The following is a 20,395-nucleotide window of genomic DNA, read 5'->3' on the forward strand; positions in this document are numbered from 1 at the left end:
AACTGTTTACACTTTATTGAAAAATACAAAGCCAGTAACAAAAACTTCCAATTAATAAAATATCAAACTTCTTATTATATTATTAAAGGCTTAATGTGGGTATGCCTATATTGATGGCAGCACTGTCGGCACTGCCAGATCAATTTTGCAGGATTGATTGAGCGGCAGTGGAGACCTGCTCAATCAATCTGGAAGTCGATGCCGTTAATCCACCCCTGCACAAAGATTAATGTGGCATCAACAGGAAGGCATTTCCCATAGACACAGAGCAGTGGGGACGCCGTGCTACGAAGAAGATAGGAAGTTGAGGGGAGATACGTAGAGTAGCTTGTGTAGCCTGCGTATCTCCCATCAACTGCTGCTGAATTTCACCGGCAGTGTAGACCAAGCCTGCAACCATCAATCAGGTATGAAATGGCACGCTAATTAGACACTCACACAGTTGGATTCAGTTAATCTGCAATTGTTCTGCAAACTAATGTTTAGTTGGATTAAAAAAAAAAATTCCAGTTTAACAAGTTGGAGGAGTAAAAGATCTATCCATGCTATTATCCAAGCAATTGCACAGCAATATCAGAAGCCTGGGGATGTGTAACAATCATAGAAACATCTTGGTTTTAGTTTGTTTTTTAAAAACCATTTCTAATTGTAATAGTGCAACAGAGAGTATGCACCATGGTGCTACAAGGGACAACGCTGCACACCACATGGGGAAACTATGGCAGGCCAATCCACTGCCTTACTGCTCAGTCAGAAAACCCATGTCTCTGTGGTCTGCGTGAGAGCTGTAAGACAGCATTTGCTGCTCTGCTTTTAAACTCTGTGCAATTAACCTCCTCTGTGGTGCTAAATGAATAAAACCAACATTTACAGCAGTAACACTCTCCACTCACATGCACGTCTTAATGGCCTTTGGTCACAAAGTGGTGGTTGGTGCAGCAATGTGAAATAAAAGGCGAGATGTACCATCCTGTCAGCAGGACCAGCTGTGGAATGGCAGGGTTGGCGTTCGTCTGGAAAGCAGAGAGGGCTCTGGAAGAGTGATCAGCCATGCAGCCACAACTGCTTGGACAAACGGACCTGAGAAAGCATAAAGCAAACTACGGAATGTGTAGACAGCAAACTGGGAAATGGGAGGACCAAAGAAGCGAGGAACTCAAATTCCCTGTGTTGGGCTGAGTTTTCTGAATAAATCCCCAGTGAAATGGATCCCATCATCTCATGCTTTGTAGGCGGGGTGAGGGATTGGCTCCTTCCCGCTGTGGTTTCGCTCTGTAAGAGCACTAAATGGGACCCAACGGGGTTCCTGTCCCTCAGGAGTCAATCCTTCCATAGGAAGAAAACACTGGAGAAGAAAGGAAGAAAAAGGTCATAGTCAGAGCCACTTTTTAGTATTTACATCCTTTGTATGACAGAGAGGAGCTGAGGGATTAAGCACAACAGTGGGCCAATGGACATTTTTGAGTTCAAATCCCAAGTGTCAATTGCTCCAGTAAGTCCCTTTATTCTGTGCCTCTGTTTTTCCAGCCCTTAAGCTGCCCCTCTTGAGGTGCTGTGAGCTCAGCTGGTTTGTAAAGCACTATGAAGATAAAAAGCACCTGTTTAAGTAGTCTAGATGCATGAAAAAAGTCTCACATAAAGCTGCTCTCTGGGTGGGTGTCCACTGCAGCTTAGGTTAAGGGACAACTGAATGATGTTACCCTTATGGAGAGGGTCTGTGTCACTGCCCTGCAGGAGCTGAGGAGCCTTTGGCCAGGTCAGTAAATTCAGAGGCTGCAGCAGCATCTGCTATAGTTAAGAGTCTGTCTATTTTCATAAAACTCTCACTCCAAACTTCCTTTCCTGCCTGACCAATTCCCTGCTTGATTGTGGCTGAAATGCTACAGCCTGCAGTCTTGCACTGGCCAGTTTAATTCTCTAACTACTCACTTCTCTCTCTCAGCCCCTGCCCAAAGCTGCGATAGACATGGAGCAGTGCCCAGAACAAAACAGATTTTATTGCCACGGAGATGCAAGAGCCAATGATGACGGCCGCTTCTAGAGTGTAGGAATTTCCCTTGCCCCAGTCTCTTATCACCTGAGGAAAAATGGAGACAGACAATCAGCACTTGTATTGACAGAAACCTGCCATAGGATGTAATGAGTCATCAGTTTGCCAAAACAGGTAAGTGGAGAAGCAGCAGTGTGGATTCCAAGGAGGGGAGGTGCTTTTATGACAGGTGCTTGGGTTTCTTCTCTTGGTTTTGTGTTGGCTACACAATGATCTCCTAGTCCAGCCCCAGTAGATCACAAAAAAAATACCCCCAAGCAGAAGCCTGTTAGTAGTCTTAGAAGAATGACTAGAGTTAATGGGCTAGGGAGACTCTGCTTTTAGTTACAGCAGTGATCCCTATAGAGCACGGTGGAGGAATGTTGGTAGGAAATTTGTCGTATTTCTTCCTGTGCTGTACCTGTTCTGTAAATAAGCAGAGCTTCTGTCTCCTGGGCTAACACGATTGCACCTTTACCAGCATTACATTAAAAAATGAAGGACAAACAAACACTTCCCTTTCTTCGATTTCTGCTGCACCCATCTTATTCAGGCCCCTACACATTCCAGCTTGGACTTCTGTTCCTTCCCCTCCAGGTATCCTTTAATACCAACACCTTCCTCCCTTTTCCAGCCTGATCCCATCACACAAAGCCACACACTGATCTCATATAGAATGCCATCTAAACTGCACCAGGCCAGAGACTCATAGCGTTGTTAAAGCTATGTGAAAACAACACTCTCCCGAAATGGAAGATTAGCCAGAGCAGGCACAAGACAAGCAGGACTCTCTCTTCCCCTTACCTCTCTCTATTGTGGGTTTGGGGACAAAGCTGTTTTTACATGCCTTTCACTGCACTGATGTTGACATGAATGTGAAGGGCACTCTCGTCACAATTCCCCTTCCCTTGATCTCTAGTAGCCTGACAGATCTTTCTCTAGTCTTGCAGGTTTCCATTAGCATCTATTTATATAAGCAGACTATTTCAGGAATCACTTCCCATATCTAGCTTATTTTCCCGCTGCTTCTACTTAAACCTCCAATAGGGTCATCCAACCATTGTCTATGAAACACTTCCATGTGTAGTAGCCCCTGCTGCCTTTCCAGCATTAACCTACCTAGCACTGTTAAGAAACTGCTTTCATCGCACATTGAATCCCTCAAAACCCTAAAACCTCTGGGCTCCTACACAACCCAGTTTCTCAGTTTTATTCAATTTTACTATCGTGTCTCAACACGTCATTCTTGGCCTGGGTTGTGCTATGAATTTTTCAAGCAGAAATGTTCCTTATCTCATTAACTAATCTAACTCTTATTTTGCAGACTCAATAATGACTGTCTAAATAGTGCAAGATACATGAAGTCCACTGCTGCACCCTCTGCCACACTTTCCTTGGGCAAGCTTTATCTGTAGCTCCTTTGTTAGGCACGTAAAAGCAGCATGTGGGTGTAGTTAAATCACATAAACAAAAATCAAAGAAGTTATAACAAGCTTTCTCTCTCCTCCCTCCCCTCCACCCCCGCTGCTTTGCCTGCCATGAGGATTTATGATTTTAAGTGAAACTCTGTCACTGCCATGTTTGAATGGGCCTAGAACACAAAGTGAGGGCAGAATGGTTATTTTTAGTTAAAAATGACATTTTTAAATTTCATGTAGCAGACCCACTTGGGGGGTGTAAGCTACCCAGCTCTCATGCTGCGTAGGACTTTGGTATGTTAATACTAGGAGATACCTCTACAACAATTGAAGATTACAGAGAGTGGTGTTAGAAATGCTGGTGCACTATTCCCTTGGAGTCAGAAATGAATCAGTACCCCACCATGGTGTTAGGGGTTGCCCAGCTGAGATGTACAAGCGAGGTTCTGACCAAATTCCCATTCAGGTGATTCAATTGTGCCTATTAAAATTCCCTGGTAGTTTCAGTTGATTACTGCATTCTTCACTTCCTGTCCCTAAACTGTTATCAGGGGGTTGCTGCTATATAGCAGCCCTGAGGTGGTTGCATTCAGTGGTGAAGTGATTGCTAGTAGGAATTTTGTAGGGTCAAAGAGAGGCTTAATTCATTGATGATTGTAAAGCACTTTGGGGTCCTCAGATGGAAAGTCGTAGAGAAGGGCAGAATTATTTTGAGGAAACTTTTGTTCCTTGTGAGAAACGCTGAGTAACTTTTCTAGATGGAGACACAGGTTGTACGTTAATACCTGTGTTAACACCTGGTGGGCTCTCTTGCTAAGAGAGGATTGTTGCAGGTTGAGCATGCCAGTGCAGAAGTGCAAAGTGGATTTGACTTTCTCCAAGTTTTTGTATCACTCATGTATCAGGAGTGAAGCCGCCAGATAGGGGAACTGACATGGAATAAAATCCACCACTTCTGATTCTCTGGAAACGACTTTGCTACAGAAATTAAAGTCCTATTCAGAATCTCAAACCTGCCCTTCCTGGGAAGTCTCCTGCGCCCAGCTCTCAGGAAGATGTGCTGAATTTTGCATGGAGCCATCTGATCCCAGGGTTTCTAAAGCAACTATTGCTGTTTAATGAATAATACATTCAGAAATAAAATGATTTACATACTCGGCCAGGGGCTCCGCTCGAGTTCCCTGGGGCTCAGGGTCTGTCAATTCCCTCCTGAAGGAGGGTGGATTCTTTTGACCAGAGGAACCTGCCTCCTAGCTGGCTCTGTTCTTGGTGGGCTGTAATTTAAATGCAGACCCCAGTGATACCATGGTAAGAAGAGACCATGGGGGACAGTCCTGTGACCAGGTACAGCATACGGGCGTGATGCTTTTCCACTCCTGGAAAAGGATGAATTATTCTGCTGACCCTGTGACTGCCAGAAGCCTGAGATAAATACTGGGGTTCACTGATGGCTGCAAGAACGTGGGCAGAGAGCTCAGTGGCCGGGTGGGAGCACTCAGTAGAGCCACAGGGGGACTTGGCTAGATTTTCGTCTCTCTCGTCTCAGGCTGCCAAGGCTGCGGAGGCAACATGCTCAACCACTGAGAAAAGGTGCTTGTTGAGCAGTGTGCCCTCTGGCCATACATGGAAAAGCCCAGACTGGTATGAAAAATGCTAACTCCTCTTGGCATTCAGGCCCTTCCCTCGTGCAGTAATCCGCTTTGCATTTCCCTATGCTCATCCTCTACCTCCTCCCTCCTGGCACAAATAGTGCGGACGGGCTGGGATAGCAGAGTGATAAGCGCCTTAGAAACACGTGAGATGCAGAGCATTGCAGTTTGCTGTGTCTATGCTGTCTTAGCTGTGTCTGGAAGAAAGGGTGGTGGTTGTGCTGCCTAAGGAAATCTCCAGCACACACTGACCCTGAGAGCCTGCAGCTGGTCTAGGAGCTGCTTGTATGCTCTGAGACCTCTTGGGGGGGAGGGAGGGAGGGAGGAGAAAGGGGGTGTTATCAAGAGCTGCATACCTTGTGCTAGGGCATATCTGCCGCCTTTCCCTAACGGTTCCTGACCCTTTGCCCATGGGAGATGCTGCCAGTGCCTCCCCCTGTATCCAAGCAGCTCAAGAGCAAACTTAACACTGGGTGTTTTTCCTCTGGCTAGCTGATAAACATTAATGGGCCTGATCCTGAAGGGTCTGGCATGCCTGCAGCTCTCAATCATTTCAATGGGAGCTGCGGTACATGCACAACTCCTGCTGGCTCTAACAGTAGTTGGATGGTGCAGGCCTGGGGGTAGAGCTTGGTTGCAAGAACCCAGCGATGTATAAAAATTGTCCCCGGCCTTTATTTTACATCAAAAAATACTTGAGTTACCATGTAGAGCAGGTAGATGAGATTAGCCACTTCTGGTACGTTCTGACTCAGAAAAATCCAGACCAGAGGTTTTAACTCTTTCAAAATCTGTAAAATAAAATTGCATACAAGCAGCTTTAAAACTGGATGCTGGAGACTTTGACAAGGCATGAGGTTGCATATGGTTGGCCCCGAGCTGTGGTCTGACTGAGCTCTGGGAGTCCCCTCTTGCCCCTCACTCAGGTCTGCACCTTGGCAGGAATCAGCAGATGCCTTAATTGTCCCCTCACCTCCGCCCAACATCAAATCGTCCAGATTAGTTAAGGTTTATGTACAAAGCCAGGCCCACCCCTTTGCCCAGAGTTAGAGGGGCTGATAACATGCAATGTATTGGTCTTTCACTGCTGCAGCGCTGGGGTCAAGCTACAGTTGCTGCCCTCTAGTCTCCCTTCGCCTTCCTCACCACACACCAATGGTTCGTCTCTGAGGAAACTGGGACTGGCATGATCGGTGATGGTGCAGGTCACTATGGAACCATGGTTGCCTGGCTATATGGGGAAGCTTAGACACCACTGACTACTGTCTAGTTTGAGGCAATCTTGTCGCCCTTCACAGCCCTGAACTTCAATTCACTCAGTTCTGTACAGCTCCCTGTGAGGCTGACAGCTAGTTTGAATGGAAAAGCCACCAGCTTTTCACTAGAAGCCAATTCCTTTGAAACTGCTGTTTGCCTAACATGCCTCAAAATCATTCTCTCCTCTCTTTCTAGCTGGCTCCCAGACATGCACTCTGAGTTGCTCCAACATTTATGTTTACTTAGCTTGCAGAATGTCCACGCCCTGCAGTTTTCAATCTTATTCTCCTGGGGGGCGGGGACGCGGGAATAAAATCACTAAAGGCTAAAATCAGGAAGCTGAGAAAGTGATCAAGTGTAACTGGGACAAAGTGATTTCTCTCTTTGCTTAGCCCCAGAGTTAGGGAAAGAGGAAGGGTGCAATGCACATCACACTAGCGTTAGCCCCTCTTCCTAGGGCTGGCCTCTGGCCCTCTTCAACCAGAAGAGCAGGTCTGATCAAGGAGAGGAGAAAGTGCTGAGTCACAGAGGACCACACACCTGCCTGGAACAACTGTCCCTGCAGGATTTACCACATTTGGACAGACCAGACCATTGGTCCATCAAGCCTAATACCCTGCCTTCAGCCGTGCTCGCTACCTGAAACTCTACAGCAGGGATTCTAAAGTTGGGGGTGCCAGATCCTTCCTGTGGAATACGCCTGATTCACTCTGGCCCCTCGGGCAGGCCCTGTGTTCTCTCCCCTCTGCTGTCTCCTTGTGCTGTCTATGGTGGTAGCCATGAAGGAGGCTGTAGAAAGATGATGGGCGAGACTAGGAAGCACAACAGTAAGGACAGAACTGGAAACAGGAGAACAGAGGAAACAGAAAATGACGGGAGCGAAGGGAAAGAGATGGGGGTGGACAGCAGCTTAAACCAGGGAACTACCTTAGAAAGAAACATCAGGAGAAGAAAAGGGAGATAAAGAGAAGAGATGATAAAATAAGAGCAAGATAAAGGCCAACACCTGGTGAGATGTGACAACTGTCAGCGCAGGGGGGGGGGAAGGGAAGAGAGTTGGAAGGGCTGGAGTGGAATCAGAGTCCCCTAGGTTCTAGAGAGGACCATGATGTGTGGGGCACTGCTAGGTTATTGTTGTTAAAGCTTTTATACCTGTTGTAGATTCATGTGCCTCCACGTTTCTGCCTCCACAACAAGCTGAGAGCAGATGCTTATATGTGACAGTGCAGACTGAGGGCTCCAAGGAAAGGAAGTTGAGACCCACTGTTACAAAGGGAGGTGAAAAAGCTCTATGTACCCTGCAACGAGCTGACTGTGTGAAGCTTGTCCATTTTGGGATGGGGAAGGATTCCCTTTCCTGACCCTGGTGCAATGAACCTATGACCCAAAGCCAGAGAAGGAATTATCCTGACATTGGAATGCAGAACTACAAGGATCTGAGTGGGAAACATTCTAGCCCTTCTAAAATCTAGCTGCCCTGTCTGTGACCCCTGCAGCAGAGTACCACAGGCTGGCAAGATGTTGCCCTGAGATGCTGCCTTTTTATTGCTTTAAATATACCAGGCATCCCAGATCTCTTATTCTTGAGCAGTGCAAGGCTGTGTCTGCTCTGGGAAACAATGGGGCTGGAGTTCAGCAGTTACCCCTGCAGTGCAGGTCACCAGTGGTAGCTGTAGTGTAGACAGGGCTCTGAGCAGAGTAAGAAGACAGATGGTCCACCAGAGCATTTGCTGCTACTAATGTACAGATACCCACCTTTGCACTGCCTCTGTGTAGGGCGTGAGAGAGATTGTGTGTGTGAAGACAGAGCTTTCCATCTAATGCATGTCTAAGAGAGTGACTCCCCTAATGCTCTCACTCTCCAGGTAACTCAGAGAGACCCAGGAAATTTATGCAGGCCAGCTGCTGAGGCCAGGTGGTTTCTGATGATTGGTTGGCACTTGGTGGTGGAAAAACAAACTGGTGGCTGTGCACTTCCAGTCACGCTATCCTGATGCCTCCCCCACTTCCCTTGCTGTCTGTCTACAGGGATTTAATGGGGGCCAGAGATCGAATTCTTTACAAAGGCATGTGGGGAGCAGCTAGGGCTGACTTCCTGGTCTCAACACTTAAAAGTGGCCCGTATTATGCTTTCCCAGCAATAGGAGGAGGAGGCTACAACTGTTGCAACTAGATTCCAGGCTACAGGTCAGGGTTGATTTCATGTGACATATTACCTAGAAGGAAGTAGTATTTTAAGTGTTACGTGCTTCTAGCTAGCTCTGTGTAGCTAGACATGCAAACAGACCAACTGCTGGCATCCAGGAGCCTATATGTAATATGAAGTATAAAACCATCCTTCAGCTGTTAAGAATTTCCATGAGCATTGAAGCAAACTGAAAACACTCAACGCATCTAAATCACACCTCACGCGTTCTATGTGGCATCAGAGAAAAGGAGGTGAATCTACTTTACTCCTGATCTTGCACTCTTTACTTGGGCTCCCAAGATTTCAGTGGAAGTCTTGCCTGAGTAAGATCAAATCCAAAATTTTAAATTCACAAGCCCTTATTTTCAATCATAATATAGTCATTTACATGAAAACAGGGCCCTCTAATGCTTCTCTTCTGCCTCAATGCTGAGACCCCCCAGACCCGTGTCTCTTTCCTGTCTGGCCAGGTTGAGAACCCATTCTCCAAGGAGTTCACATCCCATTATAAAATTCATAGAGTCATTCTGAGGTTCACACTCACTGAGATGATGCCAACGGTCACTTTGAGGCATGCCCAGAAGACACCAACTGCTAGGATGATGCTGTGTAGGAGGGTGATTTCGTGCAGACTCGTCAGCAGCAGAACACAAAGGCAGAGCTGAGAGAGAAGAGGCAGAAGTTGAGTGAAATGGCTGTTTTTAAATTGGGTACAGCGACAAATGAGCAGTGTCCAAAGAGATGGCACAAACTCTCAGCAGCGACAGATGGGCGGAGTTTAAAAGGCAAGATTTCTCCCACAGGAAAACACAGACAACACCAAACAGGAGACAAGGGCATATACTATACCCTACACACTGTATCGGTGCAGCAAAGGAACAGGGAGGGCAGCAATGTGTGTTCCCAGGTGAAAGTATAAGTAATAAAGTAGCATAGGTATTGAAGTACAATCTCTCTCCAAACAGAGCGCTGTGGTTCACTTTACATATCTGTAGTTTCAGGTTGGTGTCTCGACCTAATTGCTCTGCTAGGTCAAGTTGTTCTGTATCAGAATGTGATTCACCCACACCTCAGGATCCTGTTTCCAACTGTAAGTAGCAGTTACGTGGCTACAGAAGCAAGAAGCTCGATTCTGTAAAGATATTCAGTTATAAGGACTTTCCTATGTTAGGAAACCAAAACAGTGGAGTTTCAATGCTTCTGGAAGTCACTGGACTTCTGGGCAAACTGACTTCCTAACAATAAGATTCTGTTCTTGTTTTGTCTGGCAGGACAATGAGAAAATATTATCTAGATTTATTTTTATAGGTTTTAGCCTTTTTTTCCTATGAAGGGCACTTCGGGAGGTCATCATTATTAGGAACATTTTAGAGATGGGTAGAGAGCTATAGAGATGATTGCACAGGATTGCAGTTGCTTCTTACATACATTAGTCCAGAGATTCTCAAACTCTTTTTTTGCTGGGCCCCCCTTTGAAACTACTTCAGGCTGTGATGACTTCCTGCTCCCAAAAAGTGATGCCCCCCACCCCTACCATGCCACCCTTACTTCTGTGCTGCTGCTGGAGAGGAGGTGCTGCCTTCAGTGCTGGATGCCAAGCCAGCAGCTGCCACTCTCTGGCTGCCCAGCTCTGATGGCAGCGCAGAAGTAAGGATGGCAATACTGCGACCACTTTACAATAGCCTTGCAACTCCTTTTTGGGTTAGGCCCCCCAATTTGCGAAATGCTGCACTAGTCCAATGCTAAGTTATGGTCACTATTAATGGGAGAGGGAAGCAGCGTAGAGTGTATTAGTACCTGCGCCTGAAGATCAAAGGTCAACATGGAAAAACAGAGGTTCAGCATAAAATACTGCAACTGGAGGCTTTCCAGAGCTCCACCCACTCGGAAAGCCATCATGCTTTGACTCTGAATGAGGATGATGGCACAGATCACATCAAAGGATCCAACCAAGAGGATCAGAATAAAGCGGGCCTGATGGGAAAGAAAAGCAAGAGAGTTACAATGGCACACCTGGACTGGCCACACTACAGTCAGGTCAACCTTCAACAGAAGGGAGAAAATGTGGACAACATTTAATATGGATTTGTTATTGCTGGAAATCACAGGGACCAGGAACAAGGAAATCAGGCTGTATGCAAATGCAGAGGTTCTGACATAGCAGTTAAAGCAAGTAAGATCACACAGTATGTACTGCTAGAATATAAACTGGCATTGATTATGCCCTCATAAATTTGTAATACTTTTGATGTAATGGATTACTAATTACGATGTTGAAGGTGCAACTTAGCATACGCTACCCTTATAATGGGAGAGTTATACCTTAACCTTTGCATTCCCTAACTTGGGTATTTAAACAGTGTCATTGCAATGTTAATATAGAAGCCTACACTTGATTTTTATTTTACATATCAAAGAAATAGTTGTGAGGGCCAACATTTCTTTGGCAGTGGCTGGTTTTGAGCTTACTTCATGAGAGTTGCCAGGTCCTCATGAAAAGGTAAGACGTCTGATTGCCTGAGATGGAGAAAATTTTCCCTATCTGTTTCTATGGGAAACACAGTTTTAATTTTAATACTGTGCTTGTTTCTCTGTGAGTCTGAAACTTTTTTGGCTAGGATCAATAAGCATAGCTTTGTTTTCATCTCCTTCCTGGCTTTTGTTTACCGTATAGGAAGATGGCTAGGGTTTGTACATTAAATTAATCAGTATTTCCTTGATATCTTTCCCTTGGAGAGCCCCAAAACCCTGTTCATTGTCAATAAGTAACGTGATCAAATGAGTCATTGATATGTAAATTGAGCAGGCCAATCCTAAGCAGCTTGAATCATGTTAGCTTATTTTCTGCAGTGTTCCTCCCTGCTGGAGTTAATAATTCAGTGTGACTCTGGAGGTAGGAACCTCTTTCCCACCCTGGGAAATAGCGTGCAAGAAAAGGGGGAAGGACTATCTAGAAGCAGAGTCTGGGTGTGATGGGTTTGTGAGGGCTGCAGCTTAACTCAAAATCCTGTACCCCATTTGCTTCTAATAAACACAGACAAGGTACATTAGGGCTTGATTACGTCAAGATACTACGCTGCAAACCAGGGTGTGAATCTACAGCGCACCAGTTTGCTGCACACCAACATCTGGTGTGCACACTACTACAGTGGAGTGACTGTCCTGGATGGTGCGTTTGCTATAGATTCATATCCTGGCTTACAACACAGTAACTTGCTGTGTAAACAAAGCTACAGCCCGCACCCACCATTTGTTTTCCAGTAGATACTGCAACTTTCCAGCACAGCAAGATCATACTACTTTTCCCATGGAAAAAACAGTAGGAAGATTTGAGTTAGTCACTAGGCCATGGCAAGAAGACTCAGGAGACCTGGGTTCAATTCCTAGCTCAGACTTCCTGTGTTGGGCAACTCACTTAACCTGCTCTGTGCTAGTGCGCCCTCTGTAATGTGAAAATAGTAGTTGTGTACTTCAGAGGGAGGATTGTGAGGTAAAATCCATTGAGATTTGTGCTGCACTCAGATACTCCCGTGAGGAGAACCACAAAAGTACCTGGACAACAGAAAGGAATTCCTCATCTCAGATAATCAAACTTCCTGATGTCCTGTAGGAATATTGTAATCTTGATGGACTAAGATGCCTGACTTTCCCTATGACAGCAGTCTTAACACACTTGCAGGCTGCTTTACTTCCCTAAGATCTACAAAGTCAGTATTTAGAGAAAAGCAAAGAGAATGAAACTGAGATACTGACCAGCAGGTTTGGCTTTTGTTCAGCAGAGAGAACTATGAAGTTTACAATGGATCGAAACATCACCAGCAAGATGGAGAGAACGAAGACAATGAGCTCTTGGCGATTCTCCTGCAGGATCCCTCTGGTCACATAGTACATGCAGAACACTGAGAAGGAGAAAGATGGGTCAGTGACCACCGGGAGTGAGCAGTGGCATACCAAGGCTCCTCCAAACCTATATTTGTGCCACCCCCGGCCTCACACACCGCCCAACCCACTACACAGGGCAGGAGGGGTCCCGGCGCCCCCCCAGCTGCTCCAGAGAAGGGGGGGTCTGTACCTGTGGGGGGATGGGAGGGACTTGGAGGCGCACATGCAGGCTTGGCTCCGCCACACCTCCCTGCACTTACCTGGTATGCGGCGCCTGCCTCTCCCGCTCCGCAGCTTGGCGCTGGCTTAGAGGGGGTGGCCACACACCCTGACCTGGGGAGGGAGGCCGGGTTGGCCCTTCACGACACGCAGGGAGAGGTGCTATGGGGCACCCCTCAGAGCCTCCTGTGCGTGGTGAAGGGCTGGCTCGGTGCCTCCTCAAAGGCTGGTGCCCAGGGGCCTGGCTCCCCCTTCCTCCTTCTTTGGTACGCCACTGGGACTCAGAACACACAAGGGGCATATATTCTTGATACCAGGCGTAGATGACACAATGTCTAACACACAACAAATGACATCCATTTTCTGACTTGCCTCATACGCCACCTGGAAAATATTACCCTATCAACTCCCTTCTACAAAATAAAAAAATACTAAGTGAAATAACTTAAGCTTCCTAGTGGAAGTAATTAATGAGAAAGCTATATCTCTATGGCTGGCACGGAATTAACCCTACAGACACATGTCTACAGCATTGCTCAACTGGCTAAAGGCATTATGGGATAACTCTGAAGCATTACTGGATAGACTATTGCTGAAGGCAAATGGATCTGACCACAGTCTGATAGCAACTTCTATGTTGGGTTGAAATGTTAGGGTACATCTACACTAGCAACTGTACACATCTCCATGTGCATGATTGTGCCATAAATAATCCCCCTATTGGCCACACCTAAATCCCAGAAGCAAGTGTCTGAAGGCAAGTAGTGGACAAATAAGATAGCATACCTGCAGGGTATGGGTAAATACATGCCTCAGGCTGTGGCATGGCCCTGTACCCATGCCAGTTTGTAGTGTAGCCAGGGGGAAGGGGTGTGCCCCAGGTCCCAAGTTTCAATAGTCCTCTACCTCCATTTCCACAATGCACTGACCCCTTTTCTTCCTGACCCTTGCCCATGACTCACAGTCCGTGAAATGGAACAGTGTGACTGTCTGGCTCTGGTACCATCATACAGCAAACACTTCTATCTTATCCTCACCCCCATGTTCAGAAATATCCACAGTTCCAAGGCTACATGGGAGGGATGGGGAAAGTGCAGTGAGTGTTATGTGCTTACACAAAGCACTATGAGTTTTCAGTGTAGCAGAATGCTACCACAAAGAAAATGGGAAGATAAATGTCTTTGTGGTTTAGTTGAGAAACAGAAAACAAAAACACACTTCCAGTAACAATGCAGGCAACAACAGCACTTGCCATTATCCTGTGATTAAACATCCATGCCTCCCCCTCCCGCCCCGGATCTCCAACCATGACCAGTTTCAACTGTAGTAGGGCTTAGTACTCCATAACAGCTGCTAAGTGACAAGGAACAGTTCAAAAATGGCTGCATCCTCCCCACCCCCAAGCAAATGCTGATAAAGTCCTTAAGAGACTGAGTGCTCCTGGTAACAAAGGTTTGTAATCAAGTGTGACTAGTGAAGACAAAAGCATTGCACTATGACCGCATTCCACTGCAGAAACCCAACCCTAAAGTGTTAGCCCAGTGGCGATGCCCTGTTATGATTATTTGTAATGTATCACAAGAACAAATGGCTAATGACCATTGGGTACAGGGGAACAAAACCCTCCCAATGCTATGTAGCCCCACAAACATGTGACAGTGTTCCCTCACATGCTTTTCCAGTCTAGTAGAATGATAGTCGTCCAAAACTAAAATCATTGGTATAGTTGCCCAATAGGAAACCACTACACTAAAACCAAATAAAAACAGAAGCAACAAAACAGCCCTAAGCTAAAACATTCTAAAACCAGAGTATTTATTTTATGCTGTTCAGAGAATCGCTTTCTACATGATACTCTATCTATTATCAATCTTCCTTCTAAAATAATGCCAAAATACAACTGCCGCAAAAATCTAGCATGTGCACTACTGAACGAATGTAATGTTGCTCCTGCAGGTATTGAGGTGCAATGTATATATCAAATAGAATAAAACCCTAAATCTGAACTGTCCTTTATTTACTAATTTGGTGATGAATCAGTGCATATATTTTAAAGTGCAAAAACTGGTAAATTCTTACCAACTCCAATTAACTGTATAAGAGAAACAGTGAAATCTTCATCAGTCTGTTGAACAAGGGTCTCTATGGTTAATCCTATTACACTCAGTAGAGAGAGGATAGTTACACAGAAGTAGATCTTGACAGGAGAGGACAACTCTGACCAAGGTTTTATCTGGAATGAGAAAATATTTATACTCAGACAGGTCTGTTTAAAATCAGAACATTAACACTCCTAAAAAATGCATTACACTAAATTAGTTAAATTATACTTTTCCAACTACAGGGCATTACTTACAAAAGTGAAAGGAAACTCTATCCAATGAAAGAAATTACTCCAAAACTAAGGAGGACCAGAGATGGCCAGGTTGTCGTGTAGTAGTTCCCAGCCTTAGAACTGATCATTAAACTTCTAGTTTATCAAGAGGGGCCAAATTCTGCTCTTAGTAGCCCTGAATAAAAGGCCAGAATGCTATAATCCTCAACCCTCTGAAATCAAGGGTTTTGACCCAGATAAATACACTCACTAAAACATAGAGGGATGTCCTCCCCATCCACACACACAAAAAAGTGTTTCTAGCTATAGAACTTTTGTTAGAAAATTAACTGAATCCCTTCAGATTCCTCAGCAGTGTCCAGAGGATTTGCATGAGTTACATTTTCCCTTTTTCCCAGAACAGCCAAAACCTCAGAGCCAGCTGAATTGCTGAGAAACTATACCATATTGATACAATGTTTATTTTTCTGTGCCATTGGCAACAGGAAAAGACTTTATTAACAGGCATATAGAGCAGAAGAGTCATCTAGAGGAAAGGTTTAGCATAACATGATTGTTGCCACACAGCTTCATTTCGTAACTTCCCCCTACTGATTACAGTAAGTAACATGTTAGTTTATTGCTTATGATAGGGTTGTAGTACTTATTACACCTTCCTTGTGTACAATATCTACTGTATAAACCAGTAACATTTCCTAATTCAAATATTAGGTTTTATTCACACAGACCCCCAATTCAGGAAAGCATATAAGCACACAGTTAAGATCACCACTATTCAGAAAAACACTTAAGCATGTGCAAGTCCCACTGACATCAATGAGATTTCAGCACATACTTAAAGTTAGGCATGTACATAAGTACAGTGGCAATACACTGGCCACACTGGGTATGTCTACACGGGGATAAAAAACCTGCAGCTGGCCTAGGTCAGCTAATTTGGGCTCGTGGGGCTTGGGTGAAAAACTGCTGTGTAGATGTTTGGAATGGGGATCTGGGATGCTGCAAGGGTGGAAGGTCTGAGAGCTTGGGCTCCAGCCCGAACTTGAACATCTACATAACAATTTTTAGCCATGTGGCCTGAGTCAGCAAACCTGGGCAATCCACAGGGCTTTTATCTCCGTCTAGACATACCCACTGGAGATAAATAATGGAATTTGCTTTATAGTCAGTTTATATTTAATAATGGATTTCACTTTAGAGATCACAGCCACAGCAAAAACCTCATAGCATAAATACTCTGTCAGTTATTAACACAAGTGATTAGTTAAAAATTTCCAATGAGACCACATATAAAGTAACCATTTGTGTAGTCCATTGTATTCTGGATTTTTATAACAAATGCTATGCAGGCACAATTAATACAGTTCAAGCTATTCAAACCAGTGGGCTTTGGCATTTCTGGTACTTAGCATTTGTGCTAGTAAAGAATCAACTGATAATGTAGACATTGTTTTCAACACTCCCTATCATTTACTGGTTTGTTTTTGTTTTGTTTTTTGTTTTTTTTAAGTGAGCAATTCCAGATCAAATCTGGTTCATTTTCTAATTTCCCCCCTCATTTTCTTCTTTTAAAATCCAGTATAAAGAAGTCTTAAACACACATTCCCTTGCTGTGCTTGCAATCCACTGTTGTACAAGTACACAACTCTGAAATTAACTAGAAACTAAAGAGGGAGTGACTAGTTATTTTTATTACAAAGAGCGTTAAAAATTCCTTCCTTTTTAATAATCTAAGCTGTTTTCGTAACATATGAAAGGAAATGTATAGGTTTTTTTAAATGTAATTTTAACCTAAGTGTATGTAATTAATCATTTTAGACCTGTATTTCACTCTGCCCCTTCCTCCAACAATGATTTATTTCCGCATGTCAATCTTTAAAATAGGTAAACATGCTGCTCAGTGGCCAGCCCATTTGACCTCTTGGAGAGCCAAAGTGTTACATATTATAGATGGTTTGAAAGAGATTTTCCTTGAGGGGTTATGGACCCTTTCCTGCTGTAAAATTATCAAAGTAACTTCTATTCTAAATCAAGATTACATAGTTGAAGTACTTACAGGGCCACAGGGAGTGGGAATAAGTTCTTGATGCCTTGGTGTTAAATTTGGCAGTGGAAGGTCTGCAGTCTCATTAGATGGAGGAAAAAGAGGATCCCTTTAATAATAATAAAAAAGAGCAGAACTAAGATATGTATTATTAATAACATTCTGCAGGAAGGAAAAATAAGAGTACACCCATATCACAGCATTTCATAAACATGGATTTATAACCTCCTCATGAGATTGCCATGCTGTACCAGTTTAAGAGATGTGGCTGCAGATGCTCAATTGCCATCTCTCTTAATTATTCCAGCACTGCCCAGTTTTAGCAGGGGGGGGTGCCAGTGGAGGAATGTATCACAGCATGACATCTTTGTGCGACATGTGAGGTCATGGCACATTTGTGCTGCTGCATCAAGGCACCTTCTTGATGCAACATCCTATGGTGCATTCTGGTCTGGTCTGGTCTGGTTGGGGAGGTAGCGATCCGTCACAGGAAAGGCTGCACGTGAGGCTGGCTAGTGTGTTGATGTGACAGAGCACTGCATGGACACAAGGCCATTGGGATGTTGCGGGGCTGTGTGTTGATGCAACTATGTCACCGGGCAGCAAGTTTGAGACGTTGCCGTGCAGCGAAGCCACGTCAGCGCAGGTCAGCGCAATGATGCATGACATCATGGGGCTGTGTATTAGCTGGGAATTACGTCATAGGGCCGTGCAGGGAGTGGATGGAGACGCCACACTGAGACGATGACGTCATGTCACCCCCCTCCCCGGAGTGGGGCAGTAGCACGCTGTTCCACCTCTCCCCACCCCCCCAGATGTGTGGGCCAGGCGGCTGCCCTGTCACTGCATGACCGAAGTGAGGACTAGGTGGGGGTCAGAGGGAGGGAAGCCTTCTTGCGCTCCTGGCTGGACTGTACCAACCAGTGACAGGTAAAAGGGGGAAGCTGAAACACCTCCTCCCCCACCAGGCAACACCTCTCCCAGGCAGCACTTGGTACCGTCCGACGCCCCTCCCCTGAAGGCGCATCTCGGTGACGGGTCCCCGCTAGGGTCAGGCTCCGCCCTGCACCTACCTGTTGTCTATCGGCTCCATAGCCGCGCCGACGCACCGCCCCCCTCGCGCCGGTAACGGTGGCTACATGGCTGGACTCGGTTACTGCTGAGCTCGGTGACATTCGGGTCTGTCGCGTACTTCCGGGTGGGGGTCAGGCAGGCAACCGAGATTACGTCACTTCCTCCCATAGTGAGGCTTTTTTTCTTTCTTTTTTTTTTAACCCTTCTTCCCATCCCCCCTCCCACCCCCAGCTGGAGCGGGGCCTTGGAGGCTGAACCTGTCCCCCATATATTGTGACCTGTATATGAGGGGGTCACATAAAGGCAGCCATCTTCCCTCCCCACGAGGATGTGATCTTGTGCCTGTTGGGACATTAAAACTGGAGTCAGTGCCTGACTCTGCTGGAGGCAGAAGCACCCTTTGGCCTAGGCTTGGTGATGCAAGGGCAAGTTGAATATGTGGCACTAAACTCTGTCCTTGCAGGCAGCTGGGTTAGTACAGGGCTTGGTTCTGTTTATTAAATTATGTAATTCCATAGGCCAGAAAGGCGCTGGTGACAGTTCTGCCTGGTGATGTGCCAGACCAAGCAGTTTTCAAACCCTGTCTTCTCTGGCACCGCTTGTTTTTGCTGCAGAATACAGGGATGAATTCATAGAAGATGGAGGGAAAAGGCCTTTTAGATCAATTGTGTCATCTTTTTGCAGAGCAGGGAAGCCAGTGTCCTTTACCCAGGTACCAATGATATCCCCTTCTCAGGCATTTTTGATCTTTTCCCCAGCAAGGCTGGAATCCAGAATGTGGTCCTTGAGCTTCTTCTGCATGGTGCAGGTTGCCAGATCTTGCTATTTTTATCACAAGTCTCATATTTATTACTTGGCATTTTTAAATGCTGCTTATGTTCTATATACTGTAATTGCTTAAATAAATGTATGTAGATATTGTGTATCCTGATTAGCAAAAAGAAGTAGCAAATTTAGTGTAAAGGCTATATTTAATTGCACATGAACATGTTTAATGGTTACCAACCAATGAGAATTATCCTTTCTTTAGGAAAATAACTAGAAGTACAAATGCAAAACAAGGTTAAAACTGATCACTTAAATCAAGATTTCCTGCTTCCTGATTTAAATAATGATTACAATTGGTGATTTAAATCAATACACCTAGATCTTATCTTTTTTTATTCTGTAATTAATAAACCTATTTTGTCAAATAATTTCAACCAAAATCTGACCAATGAACGAAGTGAGTTTTGGTTACTCCCTCTAGCCGGGTTCTAATAGCATCCCCAATTTTAACTCTTAGAAATTCCTATTTTTTCCCATTTTGTTGAATGTTTGTTGTAAAATTATATGCTGAGCATTTGTCTGTTTCCCCTGGAATCACCAGTGTACATATACTTAAATTATAAGAAGCATGATTATGTTTTTCAATTGCTGTGCCATGCCCAATTATTTTCTGAACCATGCAATTAAAATTGTCTATACTAACATTTTAAAATATGCAAAATATAAATTGAAATAAAAATAATCTCTAGTTTTCACTTCTGTACATGTTGATCAGCACTGAGGAAAAGTTGAGTAGATTATTTTCCCACTCAGACATGTAAAGTATAACAATCTTTCCTGACTGCAGTTGTGATAGAAGATACTCTAGATATAGGTACAGGATTGCCAGTAAAAACCAAGTCTTTGCATATTTATTATTATTAAGGATGCACAGCAGCCTCCCAACTGTACAGAATATGGAGTGAAATCCTGGCCCCCTTGAAGTAAATGGAAGTGTTTTGCTCTTGACTTCTGCAGAGGGACCAGAATTTCAGCTCAGTTATCCAAAGGTAAAGGAGGACAATGAATAATTTCAGATAAGACAGGTTTTAGAAAATGAGGGAATTTTCAGTGTGATTAATATATGTTGGATAATATGATCCTGCAGCAAATAATTGGGAATTGCTGATATATAAAGTTCAGATAATAAAGGCTGATGTGTAGAGTCTTCAAACCTTATTTTTGATGCATAATTTTCTCTCTTAATTTTGGACTCAGTGGGTTTATGAAAGTTGAGCCCCCTTTTTGGCAGTGGTGGGGTGAGTTTAAAAACTTTGTATGTTTAAACATGATTATTAGTTCTGGTTCACATAACTTCAAGTTCCACATAATTGAGATCCTAAATTAGTCAATTTTTTAGACTCGGCTCAGGAGGGGAAAAGCTGTGTCAAACAGTGCTACAGACAGAAAATGCTGTTCAGGTTCATTTGATAAATAGGTTCTGCATTGATATGAATAACTTTAAGCTTAACTTCTTTCTTTCAAAAAGGACT

The 20,395-nt window shown here is 44.6% G+C and overlaps 1 protein-coding gene across 1 annotated transcript; it reads right to left on the minus strand.

Moving 5' to 3' along the window:
• Positions 1-18,218, minus strand: LOC137165770 (uncharacterized). Its single transcript, XM_067567204.1, has 9 exons — positions 18,095-18,218; positions 17,034-17,130; positions 14,722-14,875; positions 12,295-12,440; positions 10,339-10,515; positions 9,086-9,202; positions 5,801-5,887; positions 1,930-2,077; positions 1-1,345 (listed from the first exon to the last, which is right to left on the minus strand). Exons 1-9 carry the CDS (start codon positions 18,112-18,114, stop codon positions 1,314-1,316), a joined length of 978 nt encoding a protein of 325 aa, XP_067423305.1. The 5' UTR covers positions 18,115-18,218; the 3' UTR covers positions 1-1,313.
• Between the last annotated feature and the right edge of the window lie 2,177 nt (positions 18,219-20,395).

This window comes from Emydura macquarii, unplaced genomic scaffold, assembly GCF_026122565.2.
Source record: "Emydura macquarii macquarii isolate MOO-44397 ecotype Brisbane River unplaced genomic scaffold, CSIRO-AGI_Emac_v2 contig_2768, whole genome shotgun sequence".
Lineage (NCBI taxonomy): Eukaryota > Metazoa > Chordata > Testudines > Chelidae > Emydura > Emydura macquarii.

Coding starts and splice junctions, on each gene's coding strand:
- LOC137165770 (XM_067567204.1), bottom strand. CDS start 18,114: ATGGAGCCGATAGACAACAG. Junction 17,131..18,094: donor ATGGAGCCGATAGACAACAG/GTAGGTGCAGGG, acceptor TTATTATTAAAG/GGATCCTCTTTTTCCTCCAT. Junction 14,876..17,033: donor TTCCCACTCCCTGTGGCCCT/GTAAGTACTTCA, acceptor TTCTCATTCCAG/ATAAAACCTTGGTCAGAGTT.